Source organism: Asterias amurensis, chromosome 3, assembly GCF_032118995.1.
Source record: "Asterias amurensis chromosome 3, ASM3211899v1".
Taxonomy (NCBI): Eukaryota; Metazoa; Echinodermata; class Asteroidea; order Forcipulatida; family Asteriidae; genus Asterias; species Asterias amurensis.
In genome coordinates this window covers 6,965,364-6,987,205 of record NC_092650.1, presented here as the reverse complement: position 1 = coordinate 6,987,205, position 21,842 = coordinate 6,965,364, and the positions used below count along the sequence as shown (strand labels likewise).

The 21,842-nt window shown below is 39.3% G+C and overlaps 1 protein-coding gene across 2 annotated transcripts; it reads left to right on the top strand.

The window, feature by feature from the left end:
• Nucleotides 1-8,368: 8,368 nt before the first annotated feature.
• Nucleotides 8,369-21,599, top strand: LOC139935327 (scavenger receptor cysteine-rich domain-containing protein DMBT1-like). 2 transcript variants are annotated; one of them, XM_071929858.1, is made up of 10 exons: nt 8,369-8,658; nt 10,713-10,817; nt 11,410-11,748; nt 13,099-13,431; nt 15,798-16,118; nt 16,903-17,069; nt 17,289-17,469; nt 18,119-18,466; nt 19,428-19,760; nt 20,005-21,599. In XM_071929858.1, exons 2-10 carry the CDS (start codon nt 10,739-10,741, stop codon nt 20,199-20,201), a joined length of 2,298 nt encoding a protein of 765 aa, XP_071785959.1. In that variant the 5' UTR covers nt 8,369-8,658; nt 10,713-10,738; the 3' UTR covers nt 20,202-21,599. The 2 variants fall into 2 exon arrangements, with proteins under 2 accessions (XP_071785959.1, XP_071785961.1); XM_071929860.1 differs by having other exon boundaries at nt 10,708-10,817.
• Nucleotides 21,600-21,842: the final 243 nt, after the last annotated feature.

Below are 21,842 nucleotides of genomic sequence, written 5' to 3'. Positions count from 1 at the left end.
ATGTATATAGCAGACTTAAATTAGCATAATTAAACGCTGCATTAAACTTCGATGACGTGTTCCAATTATCTTACTTTCTTTGTTTGAAACTATAGGATCGGAACCGAGTATTTTTTCCAAACTATTTCATTTTCCACGTTTTGCAAAATGATATTATTCAATTTCAAAGAACAGCTGTTAAAATGACCGAGGACTGTACAAGAAAAAAATTGGCATGATATTAGTTCCGGAGAGGTTCGTAAGGATCTGCTTCTGGTTTAGTGTATATTCAAATTAATGCTTAGATATGTATAAGTTAATCTTGTGAACATAATGCGAGAGTATCAAACACAAGCGGTTGCTGTATGTGAATAAATATTTACATACATGAATATTTACGATGGGGTATGGGGTTGGACCAGGTGTTAAGATAGGCCAGTGGCATTTACAAGTTTTCACTTCACTGCACGAGTTGCACTCCGGTGAAACAAGTAATTGTCCACTGGGGTAAGAACGCCCTCTGCGACAAACTATCAGTCATTCCAGGGCATTACGTCAGTAATAGACAAAGGCACGTCATGACAGCTGACCTATGTTTGGATATTGCGCTTGAAACTTCTAATTACCGATTACCTTGTGGTGGTGCTTAAAATCAGTATTGACGCAATATAAATGTTGCCAAGTGTTTGTTAGACAAGGCAGACAAACTTAGCCATTTCCAATTGAATAGCCCTCATCTATGTCGCCAAAACTTGCAACAGTTACATACTGACGTTTAAAAATGCACAACCTGGGTTAGCCAAAGAGAGGTCTATATCTATGTAGCGTAAATCCAGGTTGGAAGGTAGTAGGAGGAGGGGGCGATCCATTTCCACAAGTGTGAAAGAACGTATGCAGCTCAATTATTAACGTGAAAGATGGTCTTAACAGCTGATCGCGAACCGTGTACGGGGTTTGGGACTGGGACCCGATGTATTGCCCTAAGCTAGTCTTACAGAAATGACACTGCCCTACTATGCGATCTGAGACTGTCTGTGTTTGAGAAAAACTAGAAATGAAAATTTTGTAACGGTGTCCTTTGTCCCCTTTTCAGGAAAGGAAATAACGTGTTTCAGCGAAAATTATTATGAGGAATGTTCGCGTACAATAGGGCATCGCAAAGTTATGGGCCCCCTCAATGACCCCGAAGAAATGATGCAAATGAAGATGCTGTTTTGTAATTCTGAGTCGTTAGTTCAGAATGGGTGTTTGTTTTTGTTTTTAAAAAGAGGCCCACGAAATGCACACGGACTTGCAATACTTTGTGGACTTACACACGTCCACAGACTTACTCACTCACTCTTAAAGGCTGTGGACACTATTGGAAATTACTCAAAATAATTATCATCATAAAACCTTTTTTGATTACGAGTTATGGGGAGAGGTTGGTAGTATAAAACTTTGTGAGAAACTGCTCCCTCTGAAGTGACCTAGTTTTCGAAAAAGAAGTTATTTTCCACGAATTTTATTTCGAGACCTCAGATTTAGAGTTTGAGGTCTCGAAATCAAGCATCTGAAAGCACACAACTTCGTGTGACAAGGGTATTTTTTCATTCATTATTATCTCGCAACTTAGACGACCGATTGAGCTCAAATTTTCACAGGTTTGTTATTTTATGCATAAATGTTGAGATACACCAAGTGAGAAAACTGGTCTGTGACAATTACCAATAGTGTCCAGTGTCTTTAATGTCATGTCAGACGAGGCAACCAGTTTCAGGCAATCTCCAAGAAGAATACGTTATTTGAGTGTAGATTACTTAAGGAAACAAAAAAGCTGTTATAAATGTACGTCGTACAGCCGAAGTGTTCCTTTTTGCATTTAATGCATATGGTTGCCGTTCAAGTTGCCTGTCAAAATTGCCCGGTGTGTCGTGACATGGTCTTAAAGGCCATGTCACACAGGGTAGCACTGGCGTTACTTCCATTAAAAACGAAGACACGGGTTTATACTTGGAAACCCGGCACTGCACTGTATCCGGCTAGAAGGTACACCAGGCATGAAGTGATGAGTGTGTTTTAACCTTTAAAAAGTAGACATTTTGTTGACACTCAACTGTTGGATTCTACCTCATCAAGCAGTGAATAATTCTTGACGTCTTTATTTTTTCCTTTCGTTTAAAAGGGTGAAAGGATACAGAATTCAAGTACGCATAAAACACAAACATTTCAGTCAACGAATTTAAAAGTTGTATCACTCCAACGCGGAAGTTGGAGTGAACCTTTATCAGATTGGTTGAAAACCCAGAGTTTGTTATTAACTTTCTGTAGAGAGACTGCCCAGTCCAGTATAGGACCAGTTTAGCTTGTCAATTTTCACCAGTTCGTCAGCTTAAATACGATGGACACTATGATTCTTGGATTGATTTCGAGACCTCAAATTCTAAACTTGAGGTCTCGAAATCAAATTTTGTGGAAAATTACTTCTTTCTTGAAAACTACGTCACTTCAGAGGGAGCTGTTTCTCACAATGTTTTATAACATCAACCTTTCCCCATTACTCGTACTCAAGAAATGTTTTATGATAATAATTATTTTGAGTAATTAACAATAGTGTCCACTTCCTTTAAAGGCAGTGGACTCTATTGGTATAGTTAATCAAAATTACTATTCGCATAAAACCTTACTTGGTAACGAGTAATTGGGAGAGGTTGGTAATAATACAATTGTGAGGAACAGCTCCCTCTGAAGTAACTTAGTATTCGAAAAAGAAGTAATTTTCCACGATTTTGATTTCGAGACCTCAGAATAAGATTTTGATGTCTCGAAATCAAGCATGAAAGCACACAACTTTGTGTGACAAGGGTGTTTTTTAAGAAGTAATTTTCCACGATTTTGATTTCGAGACCTCAGAATAAGATTTTGATGTCTCGAAATCAAGCATGAAAGCACACAACTTTGTGTGACAAGGGTGTTTTTTAAGAAGTAATTTTCCACGATTTTGATTTCGAGACCTCAGAATAAGATTTTGATGTCTCGAAATCAAGCATGAAAGCACACAACTTTGTGTGACAAGGGTATATTTTTTGTTGTTAATTATTATCTCGCCACTTCGACGACCATTTTTTCAGGTTTGTTATTTTATGCATTATATAGAGATACAGCAACTGAGAAGACTGGTCTTTGACAATTACCAATAGTGTCCATTGTCGTTAAAGATGGCAAACTGGTTTCTCAAATTTTAAAAGGGGGGGGGGGGGGGGTAATACAACTATCCTTCGCCCGAAGAAAAAAAATAATAATCACCAGATATAATAAGATTGGATTTTTGTTCATGCTGCGCGAATTATTTCACACTCCGCTCCGTCCGGCAGTGAATTCTTAACGGGTGTATGATCACCGTTGTTTACACAAAAAGCGGGAAATAAAATCCTGTCAAGGGATGGTCCAAGTGACTCGAGGAAAGTGATACATCGCCTGACGACCGGCCGTCCCACGACCCGTAAGATTACGAACCGAGTCCGTGCACTTCTGTCAATGAAAAAAATACGGCTTATAATATTGATATAGGGTTTATTATTTTCGTCTCTTTAAACACCGGAAATTCCGTCACTTGTTGTTGGCCGATTTGTAACTTAAAGGAACGCTACAGAATTGGTAAGAAACAAAACCTTGAAGATCACAGATTTACACAGTCTAATGATGATGATAGTTGAAAACATCTCTTAAAATATTTCTGTCTGAAATATCATATTTGATGAGAAATAAATAATCTAACTTCGCGTTTGGAGTTTATCGCTCAGTGAGCGTTTTATTCATTTTCATTTTGGCATGGATGCAATGCAAAATTTGTAATCGGTTTTCATACTATTCTCTCGTGACCCAGATGGCCGATCGATCTCAAACTTCTACAGGTTTGTCAATTTACGTATATATGGTGGATTACACAAAGTGATTACACCGCCAGTGATTTTTTTGTTAGCAAAATCCAATTCTGTAATGTTCCTTTAAAGGTGTGATGCGCTAGCCTCCCTGATTGGAATGAGCGATTTTAAATTGGGAATTCAATGCTTCTTATAAACGAGAACTGTCATTCCAAAAGCTCCTGGGTCAGAATAATTGATCCGGATTACAGGTCCCAGGGGTCCGTGGCCCATTGTGGGTTCAGGTTGACAAGGACATTTTTATTTTATTTTAATGGGAGCTAGGAAGTGCCTAGTCTTGAAGTCAAGACGGTAATTGTTAAGCGCGGTGTGTAGTTGCGCGGTATCGCTACGGGGACGGTACACTCATCCTCGTTCCCAATGTGTATGTGAGTCAGTGAGTTTTAGAGCTGCCACGCGCTACCTACGACCGTTGCATACAATGTATAATCGCACTGTGACTGTTGCATGAACGGCAGACAAATAGACAGCGCCTAACGACTTGTTATCAAGTCCAGGGAAGTGCCCTTTAGTTTGAGAAGATTGCTCTCTTACGAACTGAATAAATTGCGTTCATTCTAAAAACTTCCTGGTCACAATGATCAGATTCCAGTGCCTCAAATTAAGGGGCCTAGCCCATTTTTTTGAAGTCAGATTCAATGTGATTTCTAAAAGGGATTTTGACATAGATTATGCGGCAGTCTGAACCGTTTCTGTGACATTTTTTAAATTTTGATAATTGATTAACGGGTCATACTGACCCAGAAATGGGACCCGGATCCGGGTCAATTCTGACCGGGAAGGAAGTATGATGCGATGAAACCTTCCAGTTAACATTTCAGACTGATAAACTAATTATACTTACAACATTGACCCAAGCACTGTTTCGTGTTTTTTCTAGACTAAAATATTTCTCGACTTTTTGTCACACAAAGCACCATGTCCATAGATTTACGTTAAACTTACACCGTTTGAAAATAATGATAGTAGACATAAAGCGTGTACCTTAAAATATTAGTTGCTGAGGTGCTGTACTTTGAGAAATGAATAAAACAAAGTCATGAACATACGTCTTTACATGTTAAAATAGTTTTCGTCTCACGATCACTGAGACGAAAGTTATTTTCATGACCTTATTTTACCAATTTTCTCAAAAACTACAGCACCTTAGAAAGTAAATTTTCAGTGAAGCTTTCTACCATCATTATTTTAAAACTGGTGAAATCTGTGGACATTGTGTTTTTTTTTTGTCCTTACAAAAAGTACCTAGACCCTATGCAAGTATCATGTCACAATTTAATCAATGTCAAAGTACCAACAAAACCCACATCATACGGTGGATGGTAACCAAGGAACACGACCAAGATGGTTCATAACGCCATCACAAAGGTGGATTTGCGAGGAGAGATCACATTTTGAAATCCCATTGAGATCCTATACGGATCCCCGGAAGTGCCATTGTAAAACTTGTTGAGATCCTGTGATAGCTCACTGCATGATGATGACGTCATGAACGTAAGATGACGACGCCCTGAGATGATTTATATGGCCGGGATGACGACATGATTGAAAGTAAGATGTCGTGTTCCGGATGAACGCATAGTCTCTGGATTACGACATCTCGAAAGTGTGTATTTTGGGTTGGTTCTCGAAAATTTGCAGGATGTTACTATCCTATATTCTACGTTCAGGGTTTCTACATCTTCATTATAACTTTGGATGTCGACATCTTACGTTTATGACGTCATCATCTGTCATCATCTGACAGTAATCTATTATTATCGGGATGTCGAATTGCAGTTCCAGAGCTTTTTGGAAATCTGCCTCGATGGGTTTCGTAAATAAATGCAGAGGCGTCAGACATTAACGTGGCTTGTCTTCCCTTTCTTTCTTGTGTTTAGCTGATGATACATTTGAAGCGAACCGAGGCGGCATACTTGTTTAGCATGAGGATGTGATCAGCTTGAGTATTACCGTAGTCCTTGGGGAAATTTGTTGGCAAAGTCAAAGGTAGTCGGCTTGAAGGGATATTTTTTAACGCACATGGGGATATTTAAAGGTAGGGTCGTAGATTGGAAAAAAAATGTACAAAAAAAGAATGGCCATAAAATGAGAATCACTGCAGCTTGTTGATATTATAAACTATTTCGAGAAAGGATTGGCTTCGAAGTAATACAGTTTTGGATTATCTTTAACCCTCAGAAACATTCGAATCTATGAAATAATGAAAGAAAAACATCCTTGTCCCCCCCCCCCCCCACACGAAGTTGTGTTCTTTCAGATAATTGATTTCGAGAAGAGCCGCCAATTCGGGTAAAGTTGAAGAAGACCAACACTGAAAATAAGAAATAAATAAACATGTAAATCGTTTTGAACTATTCGTACATCGCACGAACCGCTCATGCTTTAGCGGCAATGGAAATTATTGGTAAAATGTCAAAGACTAATAATATTCTGAATTGGTGTATCTCAACATATTATTTATAAAATAACAAACCTGTGAAAATTTAACCTCAATAGTCGTCGAAGTTGCGAGATATGAATGAGATAAAAAAAAATACCTTGTCACAAGGAGTTGTGTGCTTTTAGATGCTTGATTTCGAGACTTTAAAATCTAATTCCGAGGTCTAGAAATCAAATTGATGGAAAATTACTTCTTTCTCGAATTCTACGTTACTTCAGAGGGAGCCGTTTCTCACAGTGTGTTATACTATCAATAGCTCTCCATTACTCGTTACCAAGTAAGTTTTTATGCTAAAAATTATTTTGAGTAATTATAACCAAAAGTGCCCACTGCCTTGAACAGGGGAACACGGCCAGGTTAGGCTCAGGCAAGTACCTGATAGTGATAAGGATGGTAGAAAATCCAAAATAAAAGATGATTATTAGCATTCCGTTTATTTTGCAGATGGAGCGGTAATAATTCAACCAAAAACTCACTATTAGTACTTCTTTGTCCCTTGGGTCCGGTTGATTTGACTAAATTTATTTCCGATCGAGCCAATACTTCATTAACATGCGCGTTGCGTTGTGGCGAAACTATAGACACTATTGTTTCCTTGGAAGTGACCGTTGGGGATAGTCTACATGAATCTAAATGATGCAGACGACTTTAGTTTATTATGGAGAACTTATAACCACACGAGATCTGCGTATACTTAAGTCTGTCAAAACATATTAAACACGTTGTTTGTGGTTTTGCACGTCCCTATTCTGCTTGTTTTGCATAGTGGAAATACGATTTATGGACAGGTTTGCGGTTACACCATGTATTTACTATCTCTATGAGTTGGGGTGGTTGTGAAAACAACCGTTGATCGACGTTTCGATCAGTATGGTCTGATCGCCCAGCCTGGAGAAAGCTAGAAGACGATCAGAGCATCTGATCGAAACGTCGAGTTAAAACCAACGGTTATTTTCAGAACCACCCCAACTCATTAGAGATAGTTATGGTATTACTGCAAACCTTTCCATATCACAAGATCGAATTGATGTATGGTTATAGGCCCCAGACAAACATCCCCACAGTTCATTTTGAAATGTGTCAATATCAACCAATGTCGTCAGCAATTTTCACGAAGGGACGAAAACATGAAACTATCAATAACAAAATCATTTTGACTTTTTGGTTGGTTTAGTTGAACGGTCTAATAATTGTAGACACTTGTCTTAGACTCTCTGTTTTCGTTTGCACATTCATTTAAAAAATGTAATGTCACTGATGGGCCTATGCCTAGATCGGGCTAAAAATAATAAAAGTAGGCATACACCTTTGGTTTTTGGAACCGCTTGATCGTTTAAAGGCGCTGTACACATTTAGTAATAATATTGTCAACAAAATAGGTTTTTTTTCACTTGGTGTATCCCATCATAAGCAAAAAAAAAACAAAAAAAAAAAAACAAGCCTGTGAAAATTTGGGCTCAATTGGTCATCAAAGTTGCGAGGCAATGATGAAAGAAAAACACCCTTGTTGGACAAAATGTGTGTGCTTTCAGATAGGAATAAAATACCTAGCTGGAAGTTTTTAATATTCAGAGGGCGTCCGTCGTTTCGCACAATGTTTTATACTATCGACAGCTCTCCAATGCTCGTTATCAAGCAGTTTTTAAGTTAATTTTGCTTTGAGTAATAATCCGTCGTTTCTTCTAGAGTCGGATTGAATTAATGTTGTTTGAATCCCTCTAAAACCATTATTCCTTTGATAATAACTTCTTATCAAAAGTGTATACATTATCAACAGCTTGAGCCAATTAAGTCGGTTTTTGTTATGGTTACTAATTTGTTGAGTATTTTCCAAAGGTATATGCCTATACCTTTTTTTTTACCCCCCCCGTACCAATGCTGCCACGCCCCAACTAGTTGCAACATTTGTTGGTTAAAACAGCGCCCTCTAATAATGTTTCTTTGTACTTTGTTTTTGTAATAATTGAAGCGGTAGAGGGCGTCATCAAACTGAGTGTGTGTTGAGTTTGTGTTTAGTAATTGTGTTGTGTCCATAAACACAGGCTCTGTTTTTGGTACTTTAATTCCTTTTCATATTTTTTATAAGGGCACAGTTTTTTTGTTGATCAATGTTAGATTGCCTCTATCCCTCCGGTCTTGCTCTATGCTCTCACGAAGTGTTGAATGTTTCCATCGGAGATATTATTTCAAGAACATTTTTAAGGAGTTTATACGACCCCGAACCGTCGACGATAAAATACTAGAACGAAGCTCTCACTGACTGACTGCAGTCACTGCACTGCACTGGCCTTTGCACATGTGGTCGGGTGTCGGGTAAGTTTTTTTGTGTTTTAATTTAATAAAACATCACCAAAAAGCACACACATTGTCTAAACAATGATACTAACTGACAAAAAAGAGAGTAAAGTTGAATTGCTTTAATTAATGTGATTTGTAACTGTGTCCAGCTTAATTTTGTAACTGAATACCATTGATTGACATTGTGATTGATTGATTATGGAAATAATTATTAAAAGTCATGATTGACATTTAATGAATGAGTGTCATAAACTCATTAATATTTTCATTGACATTATGGTCGGTGGCTTGCCGTTTGTTGGCAGTTGATTGTTTTGTTAACATAACTAAATTAAGTCATTTGCCACTGTCTTTGTTGCCAAGTAAGTAATATTGTTTTTAACAAATGTTATTTGTTTCTTTTTTTGCTGACCTGACAGTAAAGGTAGGCTAACTCAATGTCAATATAGGCCCAATTGAATGTCTTTGTTTTGTTTTGTAATTTGTAACTCATTATTGAATGTCATGTAAGCTTGTCGTTGTTTTCTTAATTGTGTTGTTACTTACGCATGATTTAATGTAAATCATTGTGTGTCTTTGTTGTTGTTTGTTACTAAGTCATAATTGAATGTTATTTGTCAGCTTGTCTTTGCTGTCCTAATTGTGCTAATTGTGTTGCTACTAATGCATGATTTAGTGTCATTAATTGTCCGTCCTTGTTCAGTGTTTTTGTTTTTATTAAGTCATGATGATTGAATGTTATGTGTCAATGTCTTTGTGCGTTGTCAGTGGAGTAGTGTCAGTTGTTTGAACAAAATGAACTGTAAAACAGAAACCAGCTAGCAGTACTCTTTTTGTTTTGCCGGGTAAAATTTTTTTTATTTGTATTTAACACAATCACAAGTGTTCTTTAAAGACACTCGGACACCTTTGGTAGTTGTCAAAGACCAGTCTTCTCACTTGGTGTATCTCAACATAAAATGCATAAAATAACAAACCTGTGAAAGTTTGAACTCAATTGGTCGTCAGCGTTGTGAGATAATATGAAGGATAATATCCTTGTTCCACGAAGATGCTTGATTTCGTATATTAGACATGTTAGAGCTAATGCTCAGGATTCCGTTAACCAGAAAGAGACAGAGACACAGTATAGATTTTGTTGTCTTTCATTAGACTATTACTGATGCTCAATATTGTATTTTGTTGTTACCGTCTTTGTTGTCAGCTATTCCAAAGTGACACTGCGTTTTATGAAAAGACAAACACAAAGATCAGGAGTAGGAACAAATTTTCACAGATACTCTGGACAGTTGATCCATTCTGATTGGTCGAGAGGACATCGCAACTCAAATACATGTACTTAGATATTCCAGAAAGTACAGGCAAATGCCATCACCGCAAGGCATCCTACCATGGGCAGTGCGCTGTATCAGTATTTAAAGGCAGTGGACACTATTGGTAATTACTCAAAATAATTATTAGCATAAAACCTTTCTTGGTGACGTGTAATGGGGAGAGGTTGATGGTATAAAACCTTGTGTGAAACAGCTCCCTCTGAAGTGACATAGTTTTCGAGAAGGAAGTAATTTTCCACAAATTTGATTTCGAGACCTCGGATTTAGAACTTGAGGTCTCGAAATCAACCATCTAAACGCACACAAGTTCGTGTGACAAGGGTGTTTTCTTCTTTCATTATTATCTCGCAACTTTGATGACCGATTGAGCTCAAATTTTCACAGGTTAGTTATTTTATGCAAATGTTGAGTACACACCAACTGTGAAGTCTAGTCTTTGACAATTACCAAAACATGAAGTGTCCACTGCCTTTAAACTTTAATACAGTAAAAATTTTAAAGTAAGAATTTATAGGCCTGGTAAAATTTATAGTAAAATTTACATTAAAATTTACTGTAGGCCTATAATTTAATGTGGCCTACAGTAGGCCTATAAAATTATACTTCTTTTGGGGGTTATGAGTTAAAAAGTGTTTGTAAGGTTGTAAGTGGTTTCCTAGATTTCAAGATGAGCTGACTGGTTGATTAATTTTACTATACAAAATGTTCTACCCATACCACTGTTTGTCAGTGCAGACATTCCTGAGTGAAGGTCTACAGAAATGGAAGCGGTCGTCTTTTTAGGGGTGCTGTTATTTGCTCTTTTGATTCAACAATCACAGGCAGGCAAAGAGGGACAGGGTGAGTGGATGACTAGAGTAAATATATTGTCGTCTAGTTTACTGAATCACAATTTCTTGATTTGTGAAACTCATAATCAAAGACGTTAAACCAATGTTTGTATGAGAGAGATTGGCTGTTGCCAGCTTGGTGTTTATATCCCTTTGTGGGAGTTTGCCGAGTTCCCTTAATGGGAAGATCATTCAAACAAAAAACAAAACAAACAAACAAACAAACAAACAAACAAACAAACAAACAAACAAACAAACAAACAAACAAACAAACAAACAAACAAACAAACAAACCATAGCACATCTTTGACGTATAGCAGATTTTTTTATCTGAATATTTACAATTACTTTGAATTGGGCCCGTGGGCCGATTTCACAAAGAGCTAAGATTGATCTTTTAAACTGGAAATCAATCGTAGTTGCTAGTAGCAATTTTCTACGTGAAGTGTGACCTCGCAATGTAAATCACTACGGTGATACTGACAATTAATTTGTCTTACGAATGTACGATGGATTTTTAGTGCTTTGTGAAATTGAGCCCTGGTCTGGAAGCTCGGAAGGTCTCCAATCTCATCAACAACTTTTTATATTATTTGTACCAGATGCCACAATCAGATTGATAGGCGGAGCTACCCGCTGCAGTGGCCAGGTCCAGATCAACATCCAGGACACATGGTTCTCGGTATGCCGCACCAACTGGGACGAGCCGGAGGGGCAGGTCGTATGCCGTCAGCTTGGCTGCGGCTCCCTGGTTTCGCCGTACGCAAACTACAAAGACAAAGCGCCCTCACACCCTGTTTGGAATGACATGGTGTCATGCGTAGGAGACGAGGCGTCGTTGTTGAATTGTAGTCGCCAAGGGAACGGTACACACGACCTTTGTCCTGAAACCTACAGGGCGGCCGTTGCATGTCATCAAGATGGTGGACCTAACCTCCCAGGTAAGTCACGACTGGATTAAAGGCAGTGAACACTGTTGGTATTTGTCAAAGACTAGCCTTCACAATTGGTGTATCTCAACATATGCATAAAATAACAAACCTGTGAAAATTTGAGCTCAATCGGTCATCGAACTTGCGAGATAATAATGAAAGAAAAAAACACCCTTGTCACACGAAGTTGTGTACGTTTAGATGGTTGATTTCGAGACCTCAAGCTCTAAATTCGTGGAAAATTACTTCTTTCTCGGAAACTATAGCACTTCAGAGGGAGCCGTTTCTCACAATGTTTTATACCATCTGTATCTCCACATTACTCGTCACCAAGAAAGGTTTTATGCTAATAGTTATTTTGAGTAATTACCAATAGTGTCCACTGCCTTTAAAGAGTGATTCCACGGTTACCCACGCTACGTTTTCAGGGAACAACTTCGTCCAGCAATTTCTTATAGCAAGAAATTTAGACTGAACCTAGTATTGTGCACACTGAATGCTAATAAAACTGAGTAGCAAATCCTGATTTTTGAGCTTTTTGCTCTGCTGTACAATGGAAATCGTTCATTACGCTTTTGATGACTTTTGAGATTCCTTGGGATTTCATTACCTTACTCAAAAGATTTAATATATTACCCCCATTAGTAGATAGAGTAGGCCTCGACCTTGATTGTAACTGATTGTGCAGTCCCCATGTGGTGGACTCGGATATCTGGGGTGCTCAAAGATCCGGATTACCAAATAGTAGTATTACGTCATGCTATGTCATGCCACATGTATGCCTACGCACAGCAAGCGAAAGTAGTCGATTTTAGTGCCGTGCTGAGTCGACCGACTGTTTTGCTCTAGCTCGTACCATAGCTGTCATGGCAGTGTCAACAAGTAAATCGTGTGGTGAACGAGTGGAGTGTCTACGACAGTATTGCGAGAAAAGTAATCACATAATAAAGTATCTGTGGAGCGGGAATTACAAAGAAGGTTCTTCTGAAAGCCAGAAGGGGGTTTTAGGTTGCATGTTGAAAAAGCACTCTTACGATAACAAAAGAAGTCTCGAAGATTTATTTGGGACGTAAGGGAGGTACATGTAGGCCTATAGCAGAGTACTGGAGATTCTTGCTTGCAACAACAGCATGCTAAGTCATCCAGGAGAGCTTGGCACGCTGGACATCTGAGACCCTGACTACTGCGCTCCGAAATGCCCGGTGACATCACTTGGATCTTTGAGCACGTTCAATGGTTCAATTAATTTAGCCTTATTGTTGCATTAGTTCAAGTTACCGGTAGGCGCATTGAGGAAACTGTGGTTCATAATGCGATTGACGTGTTTTTTATTATTAATTTCATATTCAATTCTACCAGACCCAATGTCTATCCGTCTGGTCAACGGGACAACAGCTTACTCTGGCCGGGTAGAAATCTACTACAATGGTGAGTGGGGAACAGTTTGTGGTCAGAACAGCTGGTCACACACAGATGGTCAAGTCGTCTGTCATCAGCTCGGCTATTCCGATGTTGTTGGGGTTAGGGACCACTATGACCCATTCGGAGTAGGCAACGGAACTATTATGCTGTCGTATGTTGACTGCGATGGCAGTGAGGATTTTCTCGGTAACTGCAGTCACCAAGGCTGGTACAAACACAACTGTGACCATTATTACGATGTCGGCGTCATCTGTAAGATGATGCAGTCAGGTGAGTCTTAAAGGGTTTTGATATCTTTTGTAGATCAGGTTATTGACCATGACATGAATCCATACTCACCATGAATGCAGATGTAGGCATACATGTATGTTATATATTTTACCTGTAGAAGTTTCACCTTCATTAGTTGTCAGTTTTTTGAAAGAAAAAAAAAGGGAAAATCACAGAGCAATGTTTTGAGGAGAGTCAAGTAAATCTGTTGTACATGTACATGCTAAAAAAAGAATTCGTCTCATTGAGAGGAAAATTATTTTTCAAAAAATTGTTTTACTGATTTCTCAAAAAACTATGGCAGGTCAGGAAGTAATATTTTAAGGGAAGCTTTTTTACATGCATGTTTACCATCATTATCCTTAAACTGTGCAAGTTAACCCAAACCTTTTTAGGTGGTGTCACAAAAGGCAATTTCTTGTCCAGACAACTTGGAGGCAACCAACTGTACTAAGTACATGTATGCAAAAGGAACACTTCGACAGCACAACTGACATGATCTCACTGTCCCAGAGACAATTATGTGCAGAGAAAGCTTGAATGTTGTGTTTCTTCTAGGAGATTGTCTTGAAGGGTTTTCTTACTACTTGCCATGTGTGACATGGCCTTTAAAGGAACACGTTGCCTTGGATCGGTCGAGTTGGTCTTTGAAAAACGTTTGTAACTGTTTTTTATAAAATGCATGGGTAGAAAGATGTTGTAAAAGTAGAATACAGTGATCCACACAAACATGCCTCGAAATTGCACGGTTTTCCTTTTACCTCGTCGACTAACACGGTCGGCCATTTATGGGAGGCAAATTTTTGACTCCCATAAATGGCCGACCGTGTTAGTTCGTGCAGTAAAAAGAAAACCACGCAATTTCGAGGCAAACTTATGTGGATCATTGTATTCTACTTTTAAAACATCTTTCCAACCATGCATTTTATAAAAAACGGTTACAAACGCTTTTTATAGACCAACTCGTCCGATCCAAGGCAACGTGTTCCTTTAAATAAAGTCTTATGTGGCTTCAGCCTTCTTGTCATTTAAGACTAATCCGTTATTTATACTCATTAATTCTGGTTGTAAAGCCATTAAAATAGGCAAAGAACCTTTGGTGTTCCTGGTTTAAAGCCATTACACACTTTCGGTAAACAGTATTGTCCAAGTCCCACACTTCGTGTGTCACAAGTTATATATAAAATAACAAACCTGTGAAAAATTAGGCTCAATCGGTCATCGGAGTTGGGAGAAAATAACGGGAAAACCCACCCACTCTTGTTTCCGCACGTTTCGCCGTGTCATGATATGTGTTTAAAATAAATCTGTAATTCTCGCTATCAAGAATTTATATATTTTTTTAATGTTTTCTCAAAAAGTAAAGCATTTCATGGAACAATATTTCAAGAGAAGTCTTTCACCATTACCTTCTGTAAACCCTGTAAATTATTTGTAAATCTGTGAACTTTTTTTTGTTTTTCTGTACCGAAAGTGTATGGCTTTAATTGGATTCATATTACGTCACGGCACCTTGTAAGCCATTGGCGTATGTTAAGGAAAAATGTCCCTTACTTTTAAATGTAGCTCCCCATACCTTGCAGGATTAGTAACCAAATGTTTGAGCGCCATAAGCATCACTTAGTGCAGACTGGAGCAATATAGTAAAAGAAGCCGCTTTCATTATTTACCATAAGTCAAAGCTTTTTATGCCGTACCAGCAGACATGATGTTTGGTTGCTGGACAAAAAGTAGGAACATTGTAATTTTATCGAGTAGAAGGGCTGTACAACATCACCAGGTGTAAGCTCTAATAGACTATTCAGGCCTTATTACTAGCAATATTTCTGAGGGCCAAACAATCTGAAGATTAAGAAGATTATCATAACATTAGCGTAACATCATCCTTGACCATGAAACATTTTTATTTGGCAAAACAGACTTTAAGTGTAAAGCTGCTAACCTTATTTTATTAATTTGCCGTTTTCATATCTACAAAATGAAAATGTCCAAGAACAAACCATCCTTCTTAGTATTCAAAACAGAACTCAAAAATTATTATGCCATGAAAAAATTTATTTCCACCTGTAACAATAAGTTGGCCAGTTTCTATCATAAATGGGATCACAATTCTGTTCTTTTCCAAGATTAATGCTCTAAGGGTTATCTCTCTTTAAATACGCTGTGTCTTGCTTTCACTAAATAGTATACCGTATGTTTGTTTTGACGATTTGATGTACTTTTTGTGAAATGTTGTGAATAAACCATTATCCCCCGGGATATTAAAAAAAAAAGAAAAAAAAGAAAAGAAGAAGATTATCATGCCCCAAGAGTAGCGTGCTGAGGAATATTGGGAAAACTTTCTTCTTTGTTGTCTTTACATGTAGAGGCATCCATGGTTCGATTAATGGATGGCACATCACAGTACAATGGTCGGGTTGAAGTCTACTACAACGGTGAATGGGGAACAGTGTGCGACGACGGGTGGAACCTGAACGACGCCCAGGTTGTCTGTCGCCAGCTCGGTCTCGGCCCGGCTGTCTCCATCGGAGGCCCCTACGGCAGGGGTAAGGGGCCCATTCTGCTGTCTGATGTGGCCTGCGAAGGGACAGAGACGTCGATATCGGATTGTGATCAACCGGGTTGGTACCCACAGACGAGCTGTCATCATAGAGAGGATGCCGGAGTGATATGTGGAGTTCCTGAAGGTGGGTTTTAAATTGCCTCTTCCCTTTGACGTTCCATTTTGTTAACCAATGCGCAAAAATTTTGACAACATGAGGGCGCTCCCATTAGTAGTTTTCTCTTTTCCGGAGGTAAATGCGATTAGTCCTGCACAGTTTTAATAGACGTTCTATTATGTTTGTTGCCCCGTAGTTGCCCTGCTCTAAATGTGGATTAAAACAGCTTCTTTAAAAGTCTTATTGTCCGTGACAGATTAGATGTCTGGGGTTGTAATGTTTTCCAGTGATTAATAACTGTTTTGGGTATGAATGAATATACCCCCGGAAAAGATTGAGAGCCCCCTTGCACGGTAAAAACAAATGGCCCATTAGGCCGATGTCATACAGTATCATACATGTACATGTATCTGTCTTCGTTTAGGTAGCTATTAGCCGATTAAGGACTCACTCCGCTGCAGTGCAGTAGAGTTACCTCGATAAGTGGATTGATTGACTTCTCAATATTAAAGATTTTCGGCCCCAATCATTAACGAAAAAAAGTTTAACTTTTACTTTTAATGGTCAGGAACCATGACAAAAATCTAAAACGTTTCTTTTACAACACATAAGAATTGGTCACGTGATCGATTGAGCGCAAATTTTAACATGATCTTTATTTTATGCATATGTTGAGATACCACAAGTGAGATGACTGGTCTTTGACAATTACCAATAGTGTCCAGTGTCTTTAACACACCAACAACATCATTTGAACCACATGGGATAGGGCCTTTTAAGAATGTTTTCTTCTTTCGTTGGTTATGTATAGATCCTACAGTCACAGTGAGACTTGTGCAGGGTGGGCAGGAATCACTTGGTATGGGTATGGTTGAGGCTTATCACAACGGAGAATGGGGAGCAGTTTGCGGCAAGACCTTTTCCATACTCGAGGCAGATGTGGTTTGTGGCCAGCTGGGATTCAGGAAAGCCCTTGAGGTAGGTCTATGCACGGAGGAAGGAAGAGAAGGAGTTCGAACGACCCGCCAAACCGCAGAGTAACAAAAGAAAACCCTGACAATGCAAGGAACTACATGTAGGCTAGTCGAAAGCACTAGGCCTTTCCTTTTATGAAAAGCATTTGGCTTGTAACTCAGTTCTGCAAAACAAGATTTTTATGGAAACTTAATGTCAAGAAGTTATTTTGTTTCTGTGCAGGTTAAAGAACCGGGTTTCTATGGTGATGGTGATTTTATAATCCTAAGCGGTGTCCAATGCACAGAGGATGTAAAACAGTTGGAGGACTGCCAGCTGACCGAGTGGTACCCGGCACACAGTGTCTGCACATCACATGACACTGCAGGCCTCAGATGCGACGTGGAGTCTAAACCAATAACAGGTGGGGTACGATACAAAACGCTCAATCACTGACAATTTTGAGAAAGGAATACCCAGGGAAATGTTACTCTTTCATAGACATGTACGTATGTTGAATAACAGTGTTGTAGGGCTTTTACCTGGTACTTGTACCTCGTACTGGTACCTGAGTACTTGTTGATTACTACGTAAAGAACTACTTGAGTGTTACTCAAGTTCTATTTGAGTAGTACCTGAGTACTACTTCAGAACTACTTCAGTATTACTCAAGTAAATCAGCAGCCAATTTCACGAAACTTTATGCAACTGCGTAAGTCCACTTGCGCAACGTTTATGGCGCAACTTAGGCCATAAACGTTGCGCAAGTAGACTTACGCAGTTGCGTAAAGTTTTGTGAAATCGGCTGCAGAACTACTTGAGTACTACTTTGAAAGTCAAAACAACAGGGAAACTACGGCTCATACTGCATCTGGTTAATTCTAGTCTCGCTAAATTTGAACTGGTAGATTCAAGTTGTAGCTAAGTTTTGGCAAGCATTTTTGCTGGTGTAAAGCATTTTTGCTGATGTAAAAGGCATTGAGACACTATTGTGAAATGCACTTTATTACTGGTAGTCAGTGAACACCACAACCGTTACAAGAGTTTATAAGGAATTCTGTGAACAATTTCAGTTGTGTCAGTAGACGTCCGACTAACGGGCAGCCCCAGCCACAAAGAGGGCCAGGTGGAGGTGTACCACGACGGACTGTGGGGAACCATCTGCGTGACTGGGTTTGACATGCATGCCGCCAACGTCGTCTGCAAGCAGCTAGGTTTCTACGCCGCTAGGTACATTCCCTCAGATGGACGGTTCAGCGATGGGAGGAAACCGATTCTGTTGGACAAACTCCCGTGTCGCACCGGTACAGAGGAGAGCGTCGCTAACTGTGTCCCTCTGGAGTGGTATCGACATGACTGGCATAACTGTAAACCAGAGGAGACGGCAGCCGTTGTCTGCTATGGGTCAATGATTGATAGTGGTAGGTACAGTTGCAGTTTATGTTACATTGACCGAAAGTGTCAGAAAGCATGTTTTTTGTTTAATGGCACTGGACACTATTGGTAATTATTCAAAACAATTGTTAGCAGAAAAACTTAACGAGCAATGGAGAGCTGTTGATAGTAAATATCATTGTGAGATACGGCTCCCTCTGACACTTATGAAGTAACCAAGAAGTTTCTCACTGAAACAAGAAGCATTTAATTATGCTTTAGAAAGCACACATATTTGTTCATCAAGGGTGTTTATTTCTTTCATTATTTTCTTGCAACATCGATGACCAATTAAGCTCAAATTTTCACAGGTTTGCTATTTTATGCATAATTTGAGATACACCAAGTGAGATTACTGGTCTTTGACAATAACCAAAGGTGTCCTAAAATGTTTTTTTTTAAATAACCTTTTATGGTCTGTGTACTTGTAATGATTGTTGCCATGTTCAACCGCAATGATTGAGTTACATAACTGACCTAGATGAATAATCATGCATTGAAGCATGAGGGCAGTATCAGGTGTGGTTTGATCTTAAGAAGTAGACTATCCATGTATGCTACTGCCCACATTAAACAGCCAATAAAGGATGATCTCAAATATATAGATATTACAGTTTTCTAGTAGCTGCACTCCATAGGAAACATTAAAAAAAAATATAACGAGTCTCTTACCTCACGTTAAAACATGGTAAAAATGGTTTTTCTCCAGAACGCCCCAAACAACCCGCACTAAACCCGCACGACAAAGGAATCGTGACGTTAGTGGCGGCTATTTGATGTGGAAAATAGCGCCCTCAGTTTGCCCAAGCTGGAGAACTGTGTTCAAACCCAATTAGGGGAAAATCGTCACTGGCGTCAAGGGGTCATTATAATAGATAAGTCGTTTTTGATTCATACTATGACAAAACTAAATACTTATATGAACAATTAATGTTGATTTCTTTACAGAGCTGGACATAGTCATCCGGCTCAACAATGGCTCCAAGGTTTCCAATGGTAGAGTGGAGGTGTACCACCACAGCATTTGGGGGTCAGTCTGCGGGGCGGGGCTTACCCAAAACGAGGCCCAGGTGGCTTGCCGTCAGCTTGGGTACAAAGAGGGACAAGTCGTCCAAGAGACCGGGTACTACGGGAGTGGCACCGGTGACATCAGCATGTGGGCCTTTTCCTGTGTCGGAACAGAGTTGCTGGTGCAGGACTGTGCTACCATTGAGTGGTACGATGCCAGTAAGCATGTCTGTGATGAGAAGAAGACTGCCGGGATAGTTTGCTCAACAGGAGGTGAGGAAGACCCATATCACAAAGTTGTGTGCTTTCAGATGCTTGATTTCGAGACCTTAAATTCTAAATCTGAAGTCTCGAGATCAAATTCGTGGAAAATCACTTCTTTCTCGAAATGAGTCTCACAATGTTTTATACTAAACTTGAAATCAAATTCATGGAAAATTACATCTTTCTCAAATGTTGAGTGAGCTACATGTACCCACCACATTACAATAAGCTATTTTCATTATTCCTTTCACAGATTCTGAGACTTCATCTAGTACATCCAAAAAGTCCCAGTTAGCCATTATGCTGGCACTTCTCTTAGCCATCATGGCCCTCGTACTCTCCGCCGTCGCTGGCTACTGCCTCTTCGTGAGGCGATCACGACGCACTGAAGCTGCGACCCAGATGAGGTACGCGGTTCTTGACAGACAGGATAACTCCTCTGCCTATTGATGAGGCACATCCTTGTAAATAGATTTTGTTGCAAACTTGCCGTCTGAAATTGCCTCGCTTTTGTAGAACAAAGTAAAGACAAAACACAATGCCTGGCTTTGAAGGTTTTTTCCCCCTTTGAAGTGAGTTTGAAACGGCTGTGTCTAGGTGGGATGTGGTATGAGGAGTGGACTGGCGTCTAAGGCAGCCGTGTGAGAAGTTCATATTTAGCCTCGTTGAGGCTTCTTCTTTTAGCCTCATTAGCCTCTTTAAGTCAGTGTGCCTCAGCAATGAGATATGAGAAGTGTCATGGTGAGGGGTAGCACTGTGCCAACCTCACATTGTTGCATTAACCTCATTGAGGAAGTTTTGTCATAAAGTCAGTGTGCCTCACCAATGAAGTAAGCCTCGGAGACCATTCATTCCTTCTTCTTATACATAGATGCCTACGACAAGACAGATTACAAAAGGTACACCTCTATATGAGGTTTGGGTTTACTGCATTTATCACTTGAGAGGTAGTTTGCTTTATAAGCTGGTGCACCTCGTAAAGTGACCCTCAAAAAAGTGAAGGAGATTTAAAAAAAAAAAAAAACCAACTCAAAGAGGCTAGGAGGGCCAGGGACATTGTGAGGCATATCAATGTATGATTTATTTACTTCATTAGACCTTCTATAGACCGTATTGAATATGACGTCACCGTTCAGATATTCGTTCGTGTGTGTGCGTGTGTGCGTGGGCATGTCTACTATTGATGTTGAAAAATAAACTATGTCCAAACAATGGGAGAATAAAGAGAAGTCCTCGGTCTGCACCATAAACATGCCTGTGTGTGTGCATACATGTGCTGTAGAAATCAAACAGGGAATGTTGCGTGCTGCGTGCTTCGATGATTTAGGCGTTTGGATGCGCATACAGTTTGCCCTACATGGTGGCGACTTTTTATAGCAAAAAGGGGTTATTCAATACGGTCTATAGAGACTTTATATGAAGAGTGTCTCAATCGGAATAAAGACCACACGACGGAGGAAGATCAACCCCACGGTGGCTCATTCATGAGGTATACTTCTGCAGATAGTGAATCTTAAAGACAGTGGACACTATTGGTAATATTGTCAAAGACTAGTCTTCTCACTTGTTGTATCTCAACATATGCATAAAATAACAAACTTGTGAAAACTTGAGCTCAATTGGTCATCAAAGTTGCTAGATAATAATGAAAGAAAAAAACACCTCGTCACACAAAGTTGTGTGCTTTCAGATGCTTGATTTCGATACCTCAAATTCTGAATCTGAGGTCTCGGGATCAAATTCGTAGAAAGTTACTTCTTTCTCGAAAACTATGTATTAAAGGAACACGTTGCCTTGGATCGATCGAGTTGGTCTATTAAAAGCGTTTTGTGACCGTTTGTTATAGAATGCATATGGTTAGAAAGATGATGTAAAAGTAGAATACAATGATCTACACAAATATGCCTCGAAATTGCGTGGTTTTCTTTTTACCTCGTCCAATAACACGGTCGGCCATTTATGGGGGGCAAAATTTTGACTCCCATAAATGGCCGACGGTGATAGTTCGCGACGTAAAAAGAAAACCGTGCAATTTTGAGTGATACTTGTGTGGATCATTATACTCTAAAACATCTTTCTAACCATACGCAT

Bases quoted from the DNA above. Each gene is read 5' to 3' on its own strand.
- LOC139935327 (XM_071929858.1), top strand. From the start codon at position 10,739: ATGGAAGCGGTCGTCTTTTTAGGGGTGCTGTTATTTGCTCTTTTGATT. The intron at 13,432-15,797 runs GTGAGTCTTAAA...CTTTACATGTAG, and splicing joins CTGTAAGATGATGCAGTCAG to AGGCATCCATGGTTCGATTA. The intron at 19,761-20,004 runs GTGAGGAAGACC...TTCCTTTCACAG, and splicing joins GATAGTTTGCTCAACAGGAG to ATTCTGAGACTTCATCTAGT.